At 38.1% G+C, this 17,477-nt stretch overlaps 2 protein-coding genes across 18 annotated transcripts in view; both read right to left on the reverse strand.

The window, feature by feature from the left end:
* The window catches only part of LOC149618200 (uncharacterized), a 53,088-nt gene that overhangs the window by 31,394 nt on the left and 4,217 nt on the right, over positions 1–17,477 (reverse strand). For 3 of the 17 annotated variants that reach the window (XM_089855357.1, XM_089855358.1, XM_089855359.1), the window contains one exon: positions 5,289–8,362. The exons of 10 other annotated variants lie outside the window; for them this stretch is intronic. In XM_089855357.1, the coding sequence (XP_089711483.1) occupies positions 6,208–8,274 (2,067 nt within the window). In that variant the 5' untranslated portion in view covers positions 8,275–8,362 and the 3' untranslated portion in view covers positions 5,289–6,207. Of the gene's footprint in view, positions 1–13; positions 2,114–2,435; positions 2,967–3,364; positions 3,619–4,192; positions 4,810–5,288; positions 8,363–8,679; positions 10,391–10,892; positions 11,378–11,989; positions 13,111–17,477 lie in introns of those variants that run through there. 4 more of the 17 variants (XM_089855352.1, XM_089855353.1, XM_089855355.1 and 1 more) reach the window with 3 other exon arrangements.
* Positions 13,270–17,219, reverse strand: LOC149618208 (uncharacterized). The gene is made up of 2 exons (XM_089853975.1): positions 16,125–17,219; positions 13,270–15,594 (listed from the first exon to the last, which is right to left on the reverse strand). Exons 1-2 carry the CDS (start codon positions 17,217–17,219, stop codon positions 14,176–14,178), a joined length of 2,514 nt encoding a protein of 837 aa, XP_089710101.1. The 3' UTR covers positions 13,270–14,175.

Here is a 17,477-nt window from a genome sequence, read left to right on the forward strand (position 1 = left end):
GTATAAATTTCACGAAATCTGAATATTTAATGAATTTTGGAAAATACGAAATTTCACAAGTACAATTAACGTCTAAAATAAAACTTCATAAATACGTCACTCAAATTATTAGTTGACTTCGCGTCAGGGACACAAAATTGGGTTTGCTGCCGAAAGTCCGGTTAAGTCCCATTAATGACCGATTCACGTTAATCTTGTATACATTAACACTTAATTAATGTAAATAATTAAAAACGAGGTTAAGATTTATATACATGATGAAAATTGAGACACCGAAACGCGAAAAGTACCTAATTAATTCTAACTATAATTAATTTATTTATTTGTAGATAGATTGATTAATGCCTTACAATACACGACTTAGCGGTTAGCGCGAATTTTACAAAATAGCTATGAACAATTTAAAACACAACTAAAATTTTGTAAATACGAAGAACACTACAAGCGCTGCTATTTGAACTGCAATCTAATTAAACACACGTAACAAGTAATCCCCGAGTTTTGAATGAAGACTTGTTTTTGTAAAGTTGTTGTATGTTATTATTCACCATCTATTTCAACCCATTATCCCCAAAAAACGAACACCCGTTAATTTACATAAGTCCTGTCTGTTATCTAAAAATAGTTTAAAAATTATTGTATAATTATAGCATAAGTTTATAAGTGATATGTTCCTTCCATAAGTATGAATGGCACTAGCAATACAAGTTCGTAATGCTACTGAGATGGAATTACAGTTCTCGAGATAACTAGTTCGAGAAGGAGAACGGCAATTAAGCGAGTCAATTGAAGTCCTATTCACACTCGGTGTTGGTTAATTTAATTTTGCAGGACCAAGTTCCATCTAGGTCCTATTTAGTCTGAACATACTAAGCCCAAATTTGACAGCAACGCCAGTTCACCAGGCCTCCCGCGCTTTACCCTGAATCTATGACCTTCCTGCTTCAATCACTTCAAAATTACAAGCTCCATCCAGTTTGTCATGACCAGAATTTAGAAACTTATGGATGGAACATATCTTATGAACTTATGATTATGGTTATAGTTGCCGACAATCCGATTATTTCTCACAGATTTATTAGTTTATGTCGTGAATAAAGTTATGAAAATTATTGAGGAAAGCCTCGTTCGTTAGTCGTGCTGGGTCATAAGTGTAATTAGTCGCTGCACTTTGGTAATTCATGTAACCATGATGGCTGACGGCGTTAACAGCGGGTGGTGCCGCAACTTGGGGTGCCGGAATCTGATCCTTTTGTTTCGAATGATTCAAGACGTGTCTGGTTAAATGAGTCTTCATAGTAAAAGCAGACGAGCATAAATGGCATTTGAACGGCTTTTCATTATTATGCCATTTTTGATGTTGCGTCAATTGTCCCAACTGATGGAAAGACTTATCGCAAACGTCGCAATGAAACGATTTCGAAGTACCCTGATGGGTTTTCAAGTGTTGATCCAAGTTATCCTTGTGTTGAAATAAGGACCCGCATATATCGCACTTGAACGGGTTATCGGTTAAATGCAAAACCTTGTGATTGTTCAATTCCTTCTTGGAACGGAAAGTGGTTCCGCATTCGTCACAAATTATGACCGATTTCTGATCAGAGTGAGTTTTACGATGAAGTATCAAGGCGGAGTTTCTCTTAAATGTAGCGTCGCATTGAGTGCACTTAAAAGGCCTAGCGTCAAAATGCGTGGTTTCGTGTTGTTTCAAGTGACATTTGACCTTAAATGATTTCCCGCATGTTTCGCATTGATAGGGTCGTTCCCCAGTATGAGTACGTTCGTGAAATTCTGTACCGTGTTTGGTATGCGATGCGTAACTGCAGAATCTGCATTTGTATGGTTTATCGTCGGAATGGATTTTTTCGTGCATTTTCAATAAATGCAACGTGGGTCTTAACATTCCGCATGTTTCGCATTGGAAGATTTTTTTGCCGCCTGTCGGGTCTTCGGGATGCAATTGCCGTTTGTGCGCCACTAATTCGCTCAGTTCGTTAAAGGTTAAACCGCAGCATTTGAAAGCGGTAACGGGGCAATCTCCGCCCGTTTTAACGCGAGGTTTAGCATTACGGTCTAATTGACCCGGACCACGCGGTAATGGTTCACCCTTTTTCTATAAAGCAAAATTGGAAAGAAACACAATTGAATTGTGCACAATTCTCCACAAATAATCGATCAGAAACGATCGTGTATCGATCACCACCGAGCGGTTCGAATCGAGGAAGATCAAGTAAGGGAAGTTTGGTGGAACGTTATAGCTAAGCTCGCCCAAAAAATCTCATGTCATCAGATCAGGGTCAGGGGTCAAATTACGCGGGTAAATGGCGTGTTACGCAGTTTAAACATTCTCCGAAAATTAGACACACGTGACCCGCTACGTTTCACGATGAGAGACCACTTACCTGGCTTGATCTTCCTGACACCACGAATCTTACCTTTGTATGTATTAATTCATGTCGTTTCAAGTGTGCCTTCAATATAAAAGCAGACGGGCACTGGGAACACTTAAAAGGTTTATCGTTATTGTGTCTCTTGTAATGCGTGGTCAATTGGTTCATTTTCTTATAGGCTTTATTACACAATTCACATTTGAAAGCGCGCGGTATGTCCTCGTGAACTCGCATGTGTTGTTTCAATGTGAATTTGAGTCCGAAGACATCCCCGCAAATCTCGCATTTAAAGGGTTCGTCCAACGTGTGAAGAATCATGTGTTTATTGAGATCTTTCTTTAATGTGAAAGACGCGTCGCATTCGTCGCAGAAAAAGGCGTCTTCGCGAGTGTGCGTTTGTTTGTGAAGGATTAAAGCGGAACTTCTTTTGAAGGCGGCGTCGCACACGTCGCATTTGAAGGGACGAATGTCCATGTGCGTCGTCGTGTGTTGGTCCAAATGGATTTTTAATTTGAATGTTTTGCCGCACGTATCGCATTGGTACGGTCGCTCGTCCGAGTGGCATAATGTATGCGTCTTGAATTTTTGAAATTTGTTTTTAATTTTATCGTATCTTAAACGAATAATTATTTTTCCGCCATATGTCTCGTACCAATCAATAAGTATGACCCGTACTTAAACTATACTTATTACTTTTCGGTCACAACATTCAACATCTCATACTTATCATTGGTACGTTATTTACGATTAACAATCTACCCAGCAACTGTGCCTACATTCGTTAATTTTTGAAAGAATCCTTAACTACTATTAGTGAATGCAACAACAAACAAAAACTTCGTAAAATTACATTTTTCAAGTAGATAATATTTACTAGTTGCTGGTTAAGTATTTAACTTATGGCGGATCGCAATTATTCATTTACGATCGGATCAAATTAAGAACAAATATTCAAAATCGTAAAAGCACATTACCTTTAACGTGCTCTTGGCGGTGGTGGAAAAATCGCAGAATTCGCATTTAAAGGGCTTATCACCGGTATGCGTCATTCTGTGAGTGCGAAGAGACGCTAGCGATTTTCGCAACATACCGCACGTCTCGCATTGGTATAATTTCTTCTCTTGATTCGGGTCGGGCGGATGAGTTTCCGCGTTATGATCGCATAATGATTTTCTCCGATCAAACGTGATGTTGCACATGTCGCAATGATAAGTACGTTTCGGAGTTTCTAAATTAGACAATAAGAGACTTTTACTTACCCGCCGGACAAACTTTGATGGTACGGTAAGAGAAACAAAGTATCACAGGGTTGCCATTTATTTTTAAAATTCCCTGACTTTTTTTACATTGTGATCACTGACATGTTCCCGCAATATTCCTAACCGTTTTATTTGCCAAAAGATAGTTGTTAAGAACACGTATTGCAATTTGAGTAAACTCAATCAAGAAATTACCAGATCAAGGTAAATTTCCCCGGACCCTGTCAAGGTAAATTCCCAACCTTATCAAGGTAAATTTCCCCCACCCGATCAAGGTAAATTTCCCCCACCCGATCAAGGTAAATTTCCCCCACCCGATCAAGGTAAATTTCCCCGACCTTATCTAGGTAAATACCCCGACCTTATCTAGGTAAATACCCCGACCTTATCTAGGTAAATACCCCGACCTTATCTAGGTAAATACCCCGACCTTATCTAGGTAAATACCCCGACCTTATCTAGGTAAATTCCCCGACTTATGGCAACCCTGTAGCGCAACCCGGACCAACTGATTCATGGCAGTAGCAATCATCATCAACTTACCAGCATTGCTTTTCTCTTTACGTTTGGACTCATCATCACTTGCTGCACTTTCACTTCCACTTTCCGAACTGGACGATGCGTGCGAATTATTATTAGCGCCATCGCTATCGTCACTATAAAGGCGTTTCGCTTTCACTTTGGACTTCTTCCGGGGTTTCCTTTTCGCAACTGGTTTGCGAATTCGCTTTCGTGGCGAAGCCTTTTCTATTTTACTCGGTGGAGTCTTGCGTTTCCGCTGTTGCGGTTGTTGTTGTTGCTGCTGCTGAGGTTGTTGCTGTTGCTGTTGGGGTTTTGTTGCGGCGGAAGATGTTTGATCGTTGGAAATAGCTGCGTCATCATTGGGTTCGGTCAGAACAACTTCGCAAAAATTGCCAATTTCACTGTCCAGTAAATCATGGTCAACTTGAGTGTATTGCTCCTTGGTTTTTTTCCACGTTTGTTTGCCAGCGCTATCTTCATAAACGCTAAGAGGTAATATGGCATAGCTATCATCCCAGCTTTTGCACATGTTGACGATACTGGTTGTTTATTTAAATTCTTCAAAAGTTGTTGCTACTTGACAACATTACGCCAATTTTGAAATTGCAACGAGTTGAGATCGGGGAAGACAAATTATTCTGTTTTGGCAAAAAAATTAAGCATAGATTGTAGGAGGGTATTTTTCAATGATACCTTTCTTCTTGTTTAATTATTAATCATAATTAATTATATTTAATTACTATTTAATTGCGTTTATTTTTATTTTGTTTATATATGTAGTAAGGCGGAATAAGGCTTATTTTATAGTAATGGCAGATGGTAGCCTTAAACTGTATAAATTCTAAAGGGAAGATATCATAGGGATGTCAATACCGTGGTTAAAATTACAAAGGACCGTTCGCACTAAGTTGAAATAATAATTTTTAATAATAAATAATACTTTATGGTATAACGAAAATAATTTAAATCCCGTATTTGTACAATTAAAAAACGAACGTGCAAAAACTGCCAGCCAGCTCCTACCTTTCGCAAAAATTGAATCGCGTCGCAAACCTTACCTCAAGACGATTTCGCAGAACTCTTTTGAATATTAGTATGTTCAATTTTTAGCAACAAATTCATTGCTTAAAAATTGTTTATTTTAAAAAATTACAGAACATAATTAAGATTAAATTAAAATAAAATAAAAAAATGAAATGTAAGTTCTCAAAATTATTTGTGTATTGTAAATACAATCGCAAATTGTAGGTAATTCATATTGTAGACTAGGGTAATTAGTCGATTTTTATTTGTGTGTTTAAATACCCCGTTAAAGAAAAATATAATTAAATTTTAACTAATTTTAATTACATCATCGGCTTAAAAATTTAATTGAATAGTTTTAGTTAACATTTAACCACACTACTATAGTTATATTTCATTATCAGACGCATAAAAACAACTTGAGTGTAAAAGAAAACACGTGGGAGAGAGAGGTCAATTACACACACTTACAATAGGTCAAAAGGTCATCTTCCGGAATACTGAAGTGAAAACCTAACATCTAATTACTAATTTACTACCTAATTAATGCTGCACGACTGAAAAATGTATGTTAATTTGTAACTTTAGGGTTATAATTATATTTACATAATTAGGAGTGGTTGTAATTAATGCGTCGCATTTAGTCCAAGTTCGCAAAACATAAGTTAAGCTTGCCTATTTTGATTGCCCGCAAGTTCAGGGGGAACTAACATGCTAAGCCTTGCCACGTTGCCACTTTGCATAATCCGCGCTAAAATCTAAGCCCACGTGACGTAGATAGAGGCCTAGCTAGTGTCCGAATCAAAATTTCGCCCCTACCAGACCCCAAAAAAGTTGGCATGGTAAAGAAGAAAATGGGCTTGCTTGAAGGTTCAGATACTGTGTCTTTCAATCAAACGAAATAAGTTTGAAATTCAATTTTTAAGTGTCCACGTAAAGAACAGTACTATAACTATAATTCGAAGACACATAGTGCTCAGCGAGCGTTCAATTGACAACGGTGTAGTTCCGCATTAAGTGGGCCAAGCTGGTCCGGTTTGTAGCGCATGCACATTAGTGTTTGAAAAAAATCTGGCTTCTTCATAAGTTGGACTTTGAATAAAACTTTGGAAATTGTTAACGTTGAAGCAGTTATTATTGGCTGCAGCTGCAGCAGCAGCTGATGCTGTTGTATCATCCACACGATTACGTTCACTATTATCAGGTTGTCGTGCGAAATTCTCCGGTACTTGGTATTGCGAGGGGGCATTGCCGGGGTTATTTTGAAAAGACTGTGTTGCAGGTGGTGAGGTAAAATTATCAGTTTTCTTTAAATGTGAAATTTCGTGTCTTCGCAAATTGGCTCGGACCCTGAAAGCCGACGGGCATTTCTCGCACCTGAAAGGTTTTTCGTTAGAATGAGATTTTTTATGTTGAGTTAAATGACTAAGTTGTTTAAACGCCGATGGGCACTTATCGCACTTAAAAGCCTTGGGTAAATCCTGATGAGACTTCATATGCTGCTTCAAATGTTCTTTGACGCGAAAAATAGATCCGCATATCTCGCATTTAAACGGATCGTCGGTCATATGAAGTATCTTGTGTTTATTCAACTCTTTCTTCGTGCGAAACGAAGTATCGTGGCATTCGTCGCACGCGAACGGTATCTTGCCCGTATGTATCTGTTTATGCAATCGCAAATGCGCCAATTGCCGGAACGCCGCGCTACACATATCGCATTTAAATGGCCTTTCGTCCAAATGCACCAAGAGATGTTGCTTTAAATGATTCTTCAACCGGAAACGTTTATCGCAAGTTGTACAAGGATACGGCTTCTCGCCCGTATGGATACGTTCGTGTTGTTCCAGACCGGTTTTCAAATTGGAAGCGTAACTGCAGAATCTGCATTTAAAGGGCTTCTCATCGGTATGAGTCATTTTATGTCGTCGCAAAACTGCTGGCGACTTGCATTTCAACCCGCATACGTCGCAAAAGAATTTGTAAGGTTTTTGATGAGTATGTCTGTGTCTTTGGTACAAGACCTTATTATCGAAGGTGATATTGCACTCTTCGCATTTCCACGACGCCTTACCGCCTTCGTGAATAACGGCTTTATGGTTATCGAGATCTATTTTGACTCTGTAGGTCAATCCGCATTTATCGCAGGCGAAGAACGATGGCGAGTCGTGTATCTTCAAATGCACGCGATGATGCGCCAATTGCCGGCTTTTCTTGCCGCATATGGAACACAAGTAACTCTTTTCGCCGGTATGCAATAACTGGTGATTTTTTAAATGATGTTTAAGTCTGAATTTCATATCGCATTCGGTGCAATGAAACGGTCGCTCGTCTTTATGGATACCTTCGTGTTGCACTAAATACGCCTTCGTTTTGCAACAAAATCCGCAAAACGCGCATTGAAACGGTTTTTCGCCAGTATGACTCATGGTATGAACCCGCAATTGCTGTTTAGTTTTAAAAGTTAAGTTTTCGCAAATATTGCATTTTAGGGGTTTATCGGGTTCGGCATCGTCTTTATTAGCAGCCGCCTTTCGACGTACCGGTGTTTTACGAGTCTTTCTGACGGCACGCTTTCGTTTAGCACGTGGTGCCGAACCTTGTCGCAAATAATCCGATAATGAACTCTCGTCGCTTGAACCGGAATCATCAGTTTTACCTTCCTGAACTAAATCATCAAAATCCTCAGCACCGGATTTTTCCAAGTCATCTTTGTAAATTATTTTCTTCTTGGGGGCGTTGGCTTTCCGCGGACGTTTTGACGCGGCGTTATTAGCGCCACCGCCACGTCTTTTTGCCACAACTCTAACCTTTGTTTTCCGTTTTTTCTTAGCGGAATCCTCAACATCTTCGCTATCTTCTTCGTTTATTTCGGTCATTACCACCTCGCATAAGTTACCGATGGAACTATCCTGTAAGTCTTCACCGGCTTGGTTTTTGGCGTAATATAACTTGGTTTTGTTGCCGCTACGTACTACTTTATTGGCCTTGTTGTTGTTATTGGCCGCGGCCAATTCCAATTCGCCATCCTCGTAGACACTTACTGGTAAGACGCAAAAATCGTCGTCCGAATCGAAGTTCATTTTGTAATCCTGGATTGATTGATTGTCTTTACTTTTTCATTCAACGATGAACTGCAGTGTTGAATTGAATTGAACTGCTCGAAGATTACTGCGAAGAGAAAATATTCGGAAAGAAAAAATGAAGTTTCTACTAAAAACGGACCTTTATTTATTTATTAACTGTTTTAAATATATAGATATAATATTTTCAGTACACTTTGTAGGGTTTTAAACTAACCTAAACTTGTTATAACTTAAATTAAATATAATTTGGTAATTAACGCGATCATGGATGCGAACAAAACCGCGAAATTATTAAAATTAAATATTAAAATGCCTGTCTCCGTTTTGATTAACTTTGAGGCTAAATTGGGAACAAATTTGGGCCTAATTATAATTAACGTTTGAATAAAAGACAACAAAGGGTTGGAAATATTTAATTTACTAATCACTCGATAAATTTTATTGAATTATCACTTGGAATATTGAGATACAATTGTAGGTATAGATGATTTTAAATTGTAATTTTTACATTGTGACAAGATAAAGTCGGTAATTTAAATAGACACTGACTATATATATATCTAGGAATACGTACAGTGACGTAATTAATTTATGTATTACGTAAGTATCTACTTGGAAAACGCTGTATAAGCTAAATATTATTTTATATATATTTGTATATATTGTCATAATTTTGAAGGTAAAAATACCTACAACAACATTACCATTACGATTACGGCGATAAGTTTTAATTTAAAATTAATCCCGATTATTTAAAAAAAAAATTCGGTTATAAAAGAAACATTCTAAAATAAATATAGATGATGTATGTAAATGAAGAATTTTATTTAACAACGATTTTATGGTATTTACAGGGATTGATTTAATTTTAGGAGTAGGAATGGAGAACAGAGTAATTAATATCTGGGCGCGCGTCAAAGTCCCGGACCCCCTTCCACGGGACGGGGGGGGTATGAAAGAAGAGACGGTGGGTCATAGCGACAGAGGTAAAAAGGAATTACGTCACTATTTTTCGCCGTCCCCATCATCAACGTCATCAAAACCTAGTTTAAAACTGAGCAGCCAATAAGATAATTTAAACTTTTCGTTATCCGTAACGTGTTGGAGGGAGGGGCTCTATACTGGGTGCGCTATGAGTCGGAATAACTGAAGTAAATACTAACCGTTCCGTTCTCCATTCCTACTTCTAAAATTAAATCTATCCCTGATGGTATTTATTAAAAATAAAACAGTTAAAATTGAAAATAGCTGAGAATCATAAGATTATGATAAGTTTAAAAAAAGTAAAATCACAGTCTGTCAGTCTGAAGTTTTTGTTTTAAATATTTGCGAAAATACGAAAAATTGTTCAACGCAAATTAAAAGTAATCTTAACCTAGTTTTAAATGAGACCAAATTTACCGTACCCTAATTACGGCATTACTTATAAGGTGGCCAATGAGGCTCAGTTGGTAAAACATTATCCATAATATAAACATTGGAAGTTGCGAGATTAGGGTCCTGATAATTGGTATTTCTAATAAAACTTTGAAAATTATTTATAAAATTATTATGAGGAATTGTAGGATCGACGACGCAATCGTCAACGTGTTCTCGATTTGCAACCGCGGCTTGAGGTGGCGGCGCAACAAAATTGTCGGGTTGAACGGGCGCATTTTGTCCTGAACTGTTACGCGAATTTTGCGACACGCTTTGAGATGTTGGTACATCGTTATTATTATTCCGTGTGGAAGGTACTTGAACTTGTTGAACACCCTGCGCAGTCGCGTTAGCGGTGTTAGAGTTCAATTCACCTCCACCTCCATTCTTTTTCAAATGTCCCAATTCGTGTCGCCTTAAACTGGACTTGAGTCTAAAAGCGGACGTGCATTGTTGGCATTTAAAAGGTTTTTCGTTGCCGATCGCGTGCGATTTCTGATGCTGTTTGAGATGCGAATGTTTCTTAAAAGCTGAGGGACAAACGTCGCATTTAAACGTTTTGGGAAGATCTTGATGCGATTTCCAATGTTGTCGCAAATGTTCTTTGAGTCGAAATATGTTCCCGCAAATGTTGCATTTAAAGGGGTTGTCAGTCGTGTGTAAAATTTGGTGACGTTCCAATTCCTTTTTCAATCTGAACCCAGAATGAATTTTTTTGGTTTAAATTTTGTACCACCAGTCAATATGGACAAAGTCAAGAATAAACAGAAAGGAGAACTTGCTAAGACTAATTAGGCTTAACGAAACAAAGATTAACCAAACTTAACAGAAGATCAATACTTGAAACACGTCACAGGCACCACGTGACTGAGGAAAAGGCGTGATTCAAATAAGCTTAGTTTGTTTTATTTCCAACACTAGTTGGCACTTAGGGGAATTTCTGCTGCAAAACAAGGACTAAGTGTATCTTGGAGTCACGTGGTACCTGTGACGTCGCTCAAATAATTTCACCCACCCTCCAATACCTTCTTATACACTCCCTCTCTAAGCTCTACACGTAATTTTCGCAAAACGGGTCCATGCAATAAAATGCGAAAGGCGATCAAAACTCTACACGTAATTTTTGCAAAACGGGTGCATGCAATAAAATGCGATAGGAGATCTATTCTTTCTTGACTTTGTCGATATTAACTAACCTGAATGACGAGTTGCATTTATCGCACGCGAATATCTTCTCTCCAGTATGCGTGGTTCTGTGCAAATTAAGAGCGGAGGTTCTTTTGAACGCGGCTCCGCAGTGTTCGCATTTATAAGGTCTGGCATCCATATGTACCATAACGTGAACGTTCAAATGACTTTTAATTCGAAACTTTTTATCGCAAACGTTACAACTGAACGGCTTCTCTCCCGTATGGATCCTTTCGTGTTGCGGAATTGTCGTTTTCAAATTCGACGAGTAATTGCAGTAGCGACATTTGAAGGGCTTTTCGCCCGTATGCGTCATTTGATGTTGTTTCAAAGTCGATTTCGAACGACATTGTAATCCGCATACTTCGCATTGATATTGTTTGCGATGCGAGGCGCGATGTCTTTTATATTCCACCACAGTTTTGGAAGTGTGGGGACAATCAGGGCATTTCCAAACGGCAGTTCCACCTTCGTGTTCCACTATGTTGTGGTTCTTTTCGCCCGATGAATTTATGGGAGTTCATAAGGTATTTCAACCGTGAAATTTTATTGGGTTTTATTTTATTAAGAAGAACGTTGATTTTAAATAGTCGATAATTTGAATGAAGTAACACCGAAGTTAAGGTGGTACTGTCTTAACACAGGGTTGCCACGAACCGACTTGTTATTTTGCGATTTTCCCTGACCTTTTTAAGCTCAATTGTTATTGTTCTAAATAAAAGGGATGTTATAAGTAAACATCGTATTATATTATAACTTTACGTAAAACGATTTTTGTGTCTGGTCAAAGGGCATATCTCTAAAACGGCAGGTTTAAAAAGTCACCAAGCTGAGTGGATTGAACCGCGGGTATTTTAGCACCTTTAACCAAATTCCCTGACCTTTTTGTCCCATTTTGAAATTCGCTAACTATATCAGGTTATCCCTGAAACGGTGGCAACCCTATAACAGAATTTCAAGTCCCCTGTATTCGTGAGACCATCGGTAGAGTGGCCACTTGACCCAACAAGGGTCCCAACTTCTCAAATCACGACTAATTTTAATAAAACGTTCTTTCGCGATAAAATAAAAACCCAAGTACAATTTCACGTGAAACGTTGCTTACCTTCAATTCAATTTCCAACTTAAACGAAGCCGTGCATTTATCGCACCTTCTTCGTTTTGGATTTTCGTGTCGTTTCAAATGCGCTCGATGATGTGCCAATTGCCGACTTTTCTTGCCGCAAATTGAGCACAAATACGCCTTTTCACCGGTATGCGTTAATTTATGCGTTTTCAAATGATGACTCAATCGAAACTTCATCTCGCATTGATCGCAAGCGTAGGGCCTTTCGTTCGTATGAATCCGTTCGTGTTTTACCAAATAGGGTTTTTGAGCGCAGCGAAAATCGCAATGCGAACATTTGAAAGGTTTCTCAGCCTTTAATTTCCTTTTTTCCGAAGAATAATCGGAGTCGTTCGAATCATCGTCGTCTGGTTCGTTCTCTTGACCAGGTCCGGGGGAATAATCCGACGAATCATTATCAGATATTTGTCTGGCCTTTTTGCGAATGGCCCTAGTTGCTTCCAATTTCTTCTGTCGCACGTTACTCCGCCTTTGGGCTTCCTCGGCTTTCTTTTTCGCAGTCGCAACCTTCCGCGCTTTATCAGCCACGTTCTTTTTAGCAGTTGCGAATTTCGCAGCCATTTTTCTCCTAGTTGTTGCAGCTTTCTCCGTAGCCGCATTTTTGCGACGACGGGATACAACCGTATTATTATTATTATTATTACTCCTCTTTATTTTTTTATTCGGAACATATTCCTCTTCATCATCATCTTCTTCGATATCTTGTTGATCGATTTGTTCAGAATCGGATTCAGAATCGATAATTTTCTTAGAGGTGGTCGATTTCGAAGTATTTTCCTTCGCAGTACTGCCACGTTTTCGTGTCGCAACTGGACTCGGCGGCGTCGCATTTTGATCGTCATCGACTGCGACTTCGGCTATCGCATCCCGGGGTATATTTCCAATATCGATCAATTCCGCGATCGATTCCTGATCAACTTGGATGCACTGATCGGCGATATTTTTTCGCAAATGACATCGACATTTACAACAAAATTCTTCGTACGCGCTTATGGGCAGAACGGAGTAAACTTCATCCAATGATCGACACATGATTTTTTTTTGTTAATTATTTGCGATATTTTGCGATCCAGGGTTGATCAACAATCCAGTGAATTTGGCTACGAATAGAAATCGTCGGAAAGAAAATATGAATTTTCTATCCGTAATTACAGCTTTTTATTTTTATAAAAAAATATAAAGTAATTAGTGTACACCTTTATTAATTAATTAATTAATTTTTAATTAGACTCCGCCCGCCAATAAATGAAACGAAAATCATTAACTTTGTTTTTAATAAGTAATTAATATTTGACACAAAATACAGCGTAGGTTAATAATAATAAAAATAATAATGTTACTATTGGACAGAGTTGGCAAGAACCAGTAAGACCGATTTTAACCAGGTTCAAATGCGATTTTAAAGTGTTTAGTGTAAACCAGGCTTCGAAATAAGGATTTGTTCAAACTGGGACCCCTGTTGCCTTGCGTTATTAAAGTAGTTAGTTGGTCCTTGGGACCAGTCAGGCCCAGGGTTTGAAAAAAAATAAAATAAAAAATAAGTGGTCCAACGAATTAATAAACAGATTTTTTGACTTCTACACTTGGTCTTATTTAGAAACCTGGTGTGAACGCGGCTTAAATGATAAACGTAGTCTGCTAAAAAAACCGGTTAAAGGGTCTGCTGGTTTTTACAACCTGCCTATTTTATTTTTTTATTGTTATTTGAAAAAAAGCATATTTTTGCAAACCATGTATGAATTTAATATATATCGACTTAAATTCAACTTTAACTAAAAAGTAACGATATTTTACGATAAAGTTTAACTGGAAGAACATTAGTATGGTAATATAAGAACATGGAACATCTAAATATGTATATTATATAAGGGATGCATAAGTCCATTACGAAAAAAATTCGCGTCAAGATACACTAAATGTTTAAAGATTTACAACTTTTAAATTTCTGTGAACAACAAATATTACAAAACCCCCTTTAGAAGAAGTGCAATAAATAATACACCTAACAAACATAATACAGTAGAAACATATCTGAAATAATAATTGCACCACTGCCGAATATTACAAAACAAAAACCAAACCTGAAAGGGCAGTTCCTTGCCTTTAATTGCACTAATAGATAATAGTAGATAACATGAAGTGCCATTACTATATTTATTTTAAACTTAAAATGGAAAATGCTGCACAGGTGGTCTATACATATGATAATTCGTTTGATTTTCCAACATATTCTGACTAGAATTATTAGGTAATTGTTGCACACCCTGACTATCACCACCACCACCGGGGTTCATTTGTAATTGCAGCCCCATTTTATTACCGGTATCATTTGTTGAAATTAACTTTAAATTTTTTTCAGTTAGATCAAGACCCGAATTAGACGTTGACCCCTGACCTGAGGTCACAACATCGTAATTATCAACAACAACCCGGGTCGATAATGGGCTATTAGAATCCCTCACCCATTCCCGGGTTTGCGATACCCTGATATCCTTCATATCCCTGGGGGAGTCCCTAATTTGCGACGACGATAATTGCGACGGCAAATGAGTCGCGTTCATATTACCACCACAATTCTCGTATTCCATAACAAAATTTTTAAAGTTTTCCATGAAATTAGATGAGATTGTTGCGGATACGGGTATGGAAAAGTCCTTAGTATCACGTTCAGATGTCGCGTCATAGTTATTAGGGTTAGGCCTAACGTTAAGGTTAATCTCGCTTACATTAGGCTTAAAATTATCAACACTATCATTTTTAACCACAATACCCTTTTTCTTAACATGTCCCAACTCATGACGTCTCAAATTCGACTTAACTCTAAAAGCAGACGGACAAATTTGGCACTGGTACGGTTTTACGGTACTATGAGATTTCTGATGTTGCGTCAAATGCGTTTTTTGCCTAAAGGACGATCCGCAAATATCGCATTTAAACGATTTCTGCAAAACCATATGCGATTTTAAATGCTGTTTCAAATGTTCCTTAAGTCGAAATATACTATGACAAAAATCGCATTTAAAAGGGTTATCGGTCACGTGTAGAATCTTGTGTTTACTCAGTTCCTTTTTAAGTCTAAAAGTGGCGTCGCATTCGTCGCAAGAAAACGGTTTTTGATCAGTATGAGTTTGCCGATGAAGTTGCAACGCGGCCATTTGCCGGAATGTCTTATCGCAATGTTGGCATTTGAATGGTCTCGCGTCGATATGTATTAAAACGTGTTGTTTCAAGTGGCTTTTGAGTTTGAACGTAACTCCGCATGTATCGCATTGAAAGGGTCTTTCGTTAGTGTGAATCCTTTCGTGATGAATTAAGCTGGTTTTTAAACTGCAAGCGTAATCGCAAAAACGGCATTTGAAAGGTTTTTCGCCGGTATGCGTGCGATTGTGTTGCTTCAATTGCGCCTTCACGCGACACTTCAATCCGCAAATATTGCATTGATAAGGTTTGGTATTGCCATGCGAAGCGCAATGTCTATTGTAAGTGGCTCTGGTGTTAAAGTTCAATTGGCATTCGTCGCATTTTAAAACGGACTTGTTGCAGTCGTGAATCGTAAGTTGATGATTCTTAAATAAATAAAGTGAATATGATTGTCACTGAATTTCAGTGGTTTTGAAACTAGTTACATTTATAAATGATACAACCAATCTGGAATTTATTGTAACGAAGTTACGTATTTAACTTGTTATAAATGAACCCAGGAATACATACAGCTATTGGGAATCATTGTGTCCCCATATATGCCTTGTTAATTGATATGAATTCGGGTTTTGAAGGTATTGATTCCGGGCTTGAGAACTTACTACGCGTCACGTCGAGGTCATAATTCTGACCAACGTCTTTTTAACTGCGATTTCATTACAATTGGTAGCAAAGCGAGTTCTTAGGCTCGCAATGCGCAAGGTGCAAAAGGCAGCGAGATAGATTATTAATTCGCTTGGGTAAAATTCGTCATACATAGCTAGCTCCTCCCTCTAACCCCGCCTAGATACGTTAAGTGAAAATTATGCCTACACAATTATTCCAACTAACTTTATGCATTCCTGGACAAACTAATAAAAATTAAATATCCCAGATTGAATGCATAATTTAATATCAAATTGCTTAAAATTACCTTTAATTGCCTATGCAATTTAAAAGTCAACCCGCATTTATCGCATTTAAAATTATCGGAGGCCTTATGAATATTCATATGCGTTAAATGTTGCGCCAATTGCCGGCTCTTCATGCCGCAAACTGAGCACAAATACGGCTTCTCCCCGCTATGTATCAACTTATGTTGCCGCAAATGATGCATCAACCTGAACTTCAAATCGCATTCATCGCAAGAAAACGGCCGATCATTCGTATGAATCCTTAAATGAATCAAAAGAGTCGATTTGCGACTACAGCGATAATCGCAATCAGGACATTGATGCGGTTTTTCGCCGGTATGTCGCATACGATGAAATTTCAAAGCCGTCCTAGTAGGAAAGGCCGATTCGCAATCTTGACACTTGTAGGGCCTGATCCCAGTGTGGATTTTTTCATGCCCTCGCAAAACCGTTTTTTTCTTAAAACAAGCGTCGCAATTCTGGCATTTAAAGGGTCGATTAGTCGCATGATATTTCTTATGATTTTTAAGCTGATATTCCATTGCGAATGACCGTTCGCACTGATCACAGGGGTATTTTAATTTGCGATACGCATTTTCCTCACCGGGAACTTTCCTTACAGTCTTTGTATCACGTGACTCAATTACTTTTGACGTCACTTCCGCTTCAATTTCCGTTTCATTGGAGTCATCATCACGGTAATCGCAACCTGATTTCAAATTAATCCTGGCTTTAATCGCACTTTTTCTTTTGGGAATTGAACGTTTCCGCGTTTGCGGTGGCGTTGCATCAACGGCAATTTTTTTCGATCGCGTTATCCTTCCATTGTCTTTGGGACGTGTGGCAATTGCCGTTCGAGCCTTTCTTTTATTAGATTTAGGCTTAGGTTTATTGCCACTTTGTAATTCAACTTCATCTGGTGGGACCTCGGCCATTACAACTTCGCATAAATTACCAATCGCACTATCTTGAACTTCACCCCGTGTTGCCATTTGTGGCAATTGCGATTGACTGTCGTCATCGTTGCAGCAGGGGGTTGTTGCTTTGGCAATTTCGTAATCGCTTATTGGCAATATACAAAATTCGTCTTGACCATTGTCCGAATAGGCATTCATTGTTTATTTCAGTTTAAAGGTTATCTTCGTAGTTTGATTTGGAAGTCATTTGGACGCACACAGAGAGAGAGGTCAGAGTTCAAAGGTCGGCTGTTAACGAAAAACGGTTGTAAATATAGTATAAAGGTTAACCTAAAGCTATTAATTTAATTGGTCAGATTTTTAAATTTAATTGGAAACAAAACTGCTTATGTCCTAGATTGATTGATTTATCTTAATTAAACTTTTAATTAACTAATTAAATAAATAAATAAATAA

This window comes from Phalangium opilio, unplaced genomic scaffold, assembly GCF_054372755.1.
Source record: "Phalangium opilio isolate 3A_F unplaced genomic scaffold, DU_Popi_V2 ptg000209l_1, whole genome shotgun sequence".
NCBI classification, from domain to species: Eukaryota; Metazoa; Arthropoda; class Arachnida; order Opiliones; family Phalangiidae; genus Phalangium; species Phalangium opilio.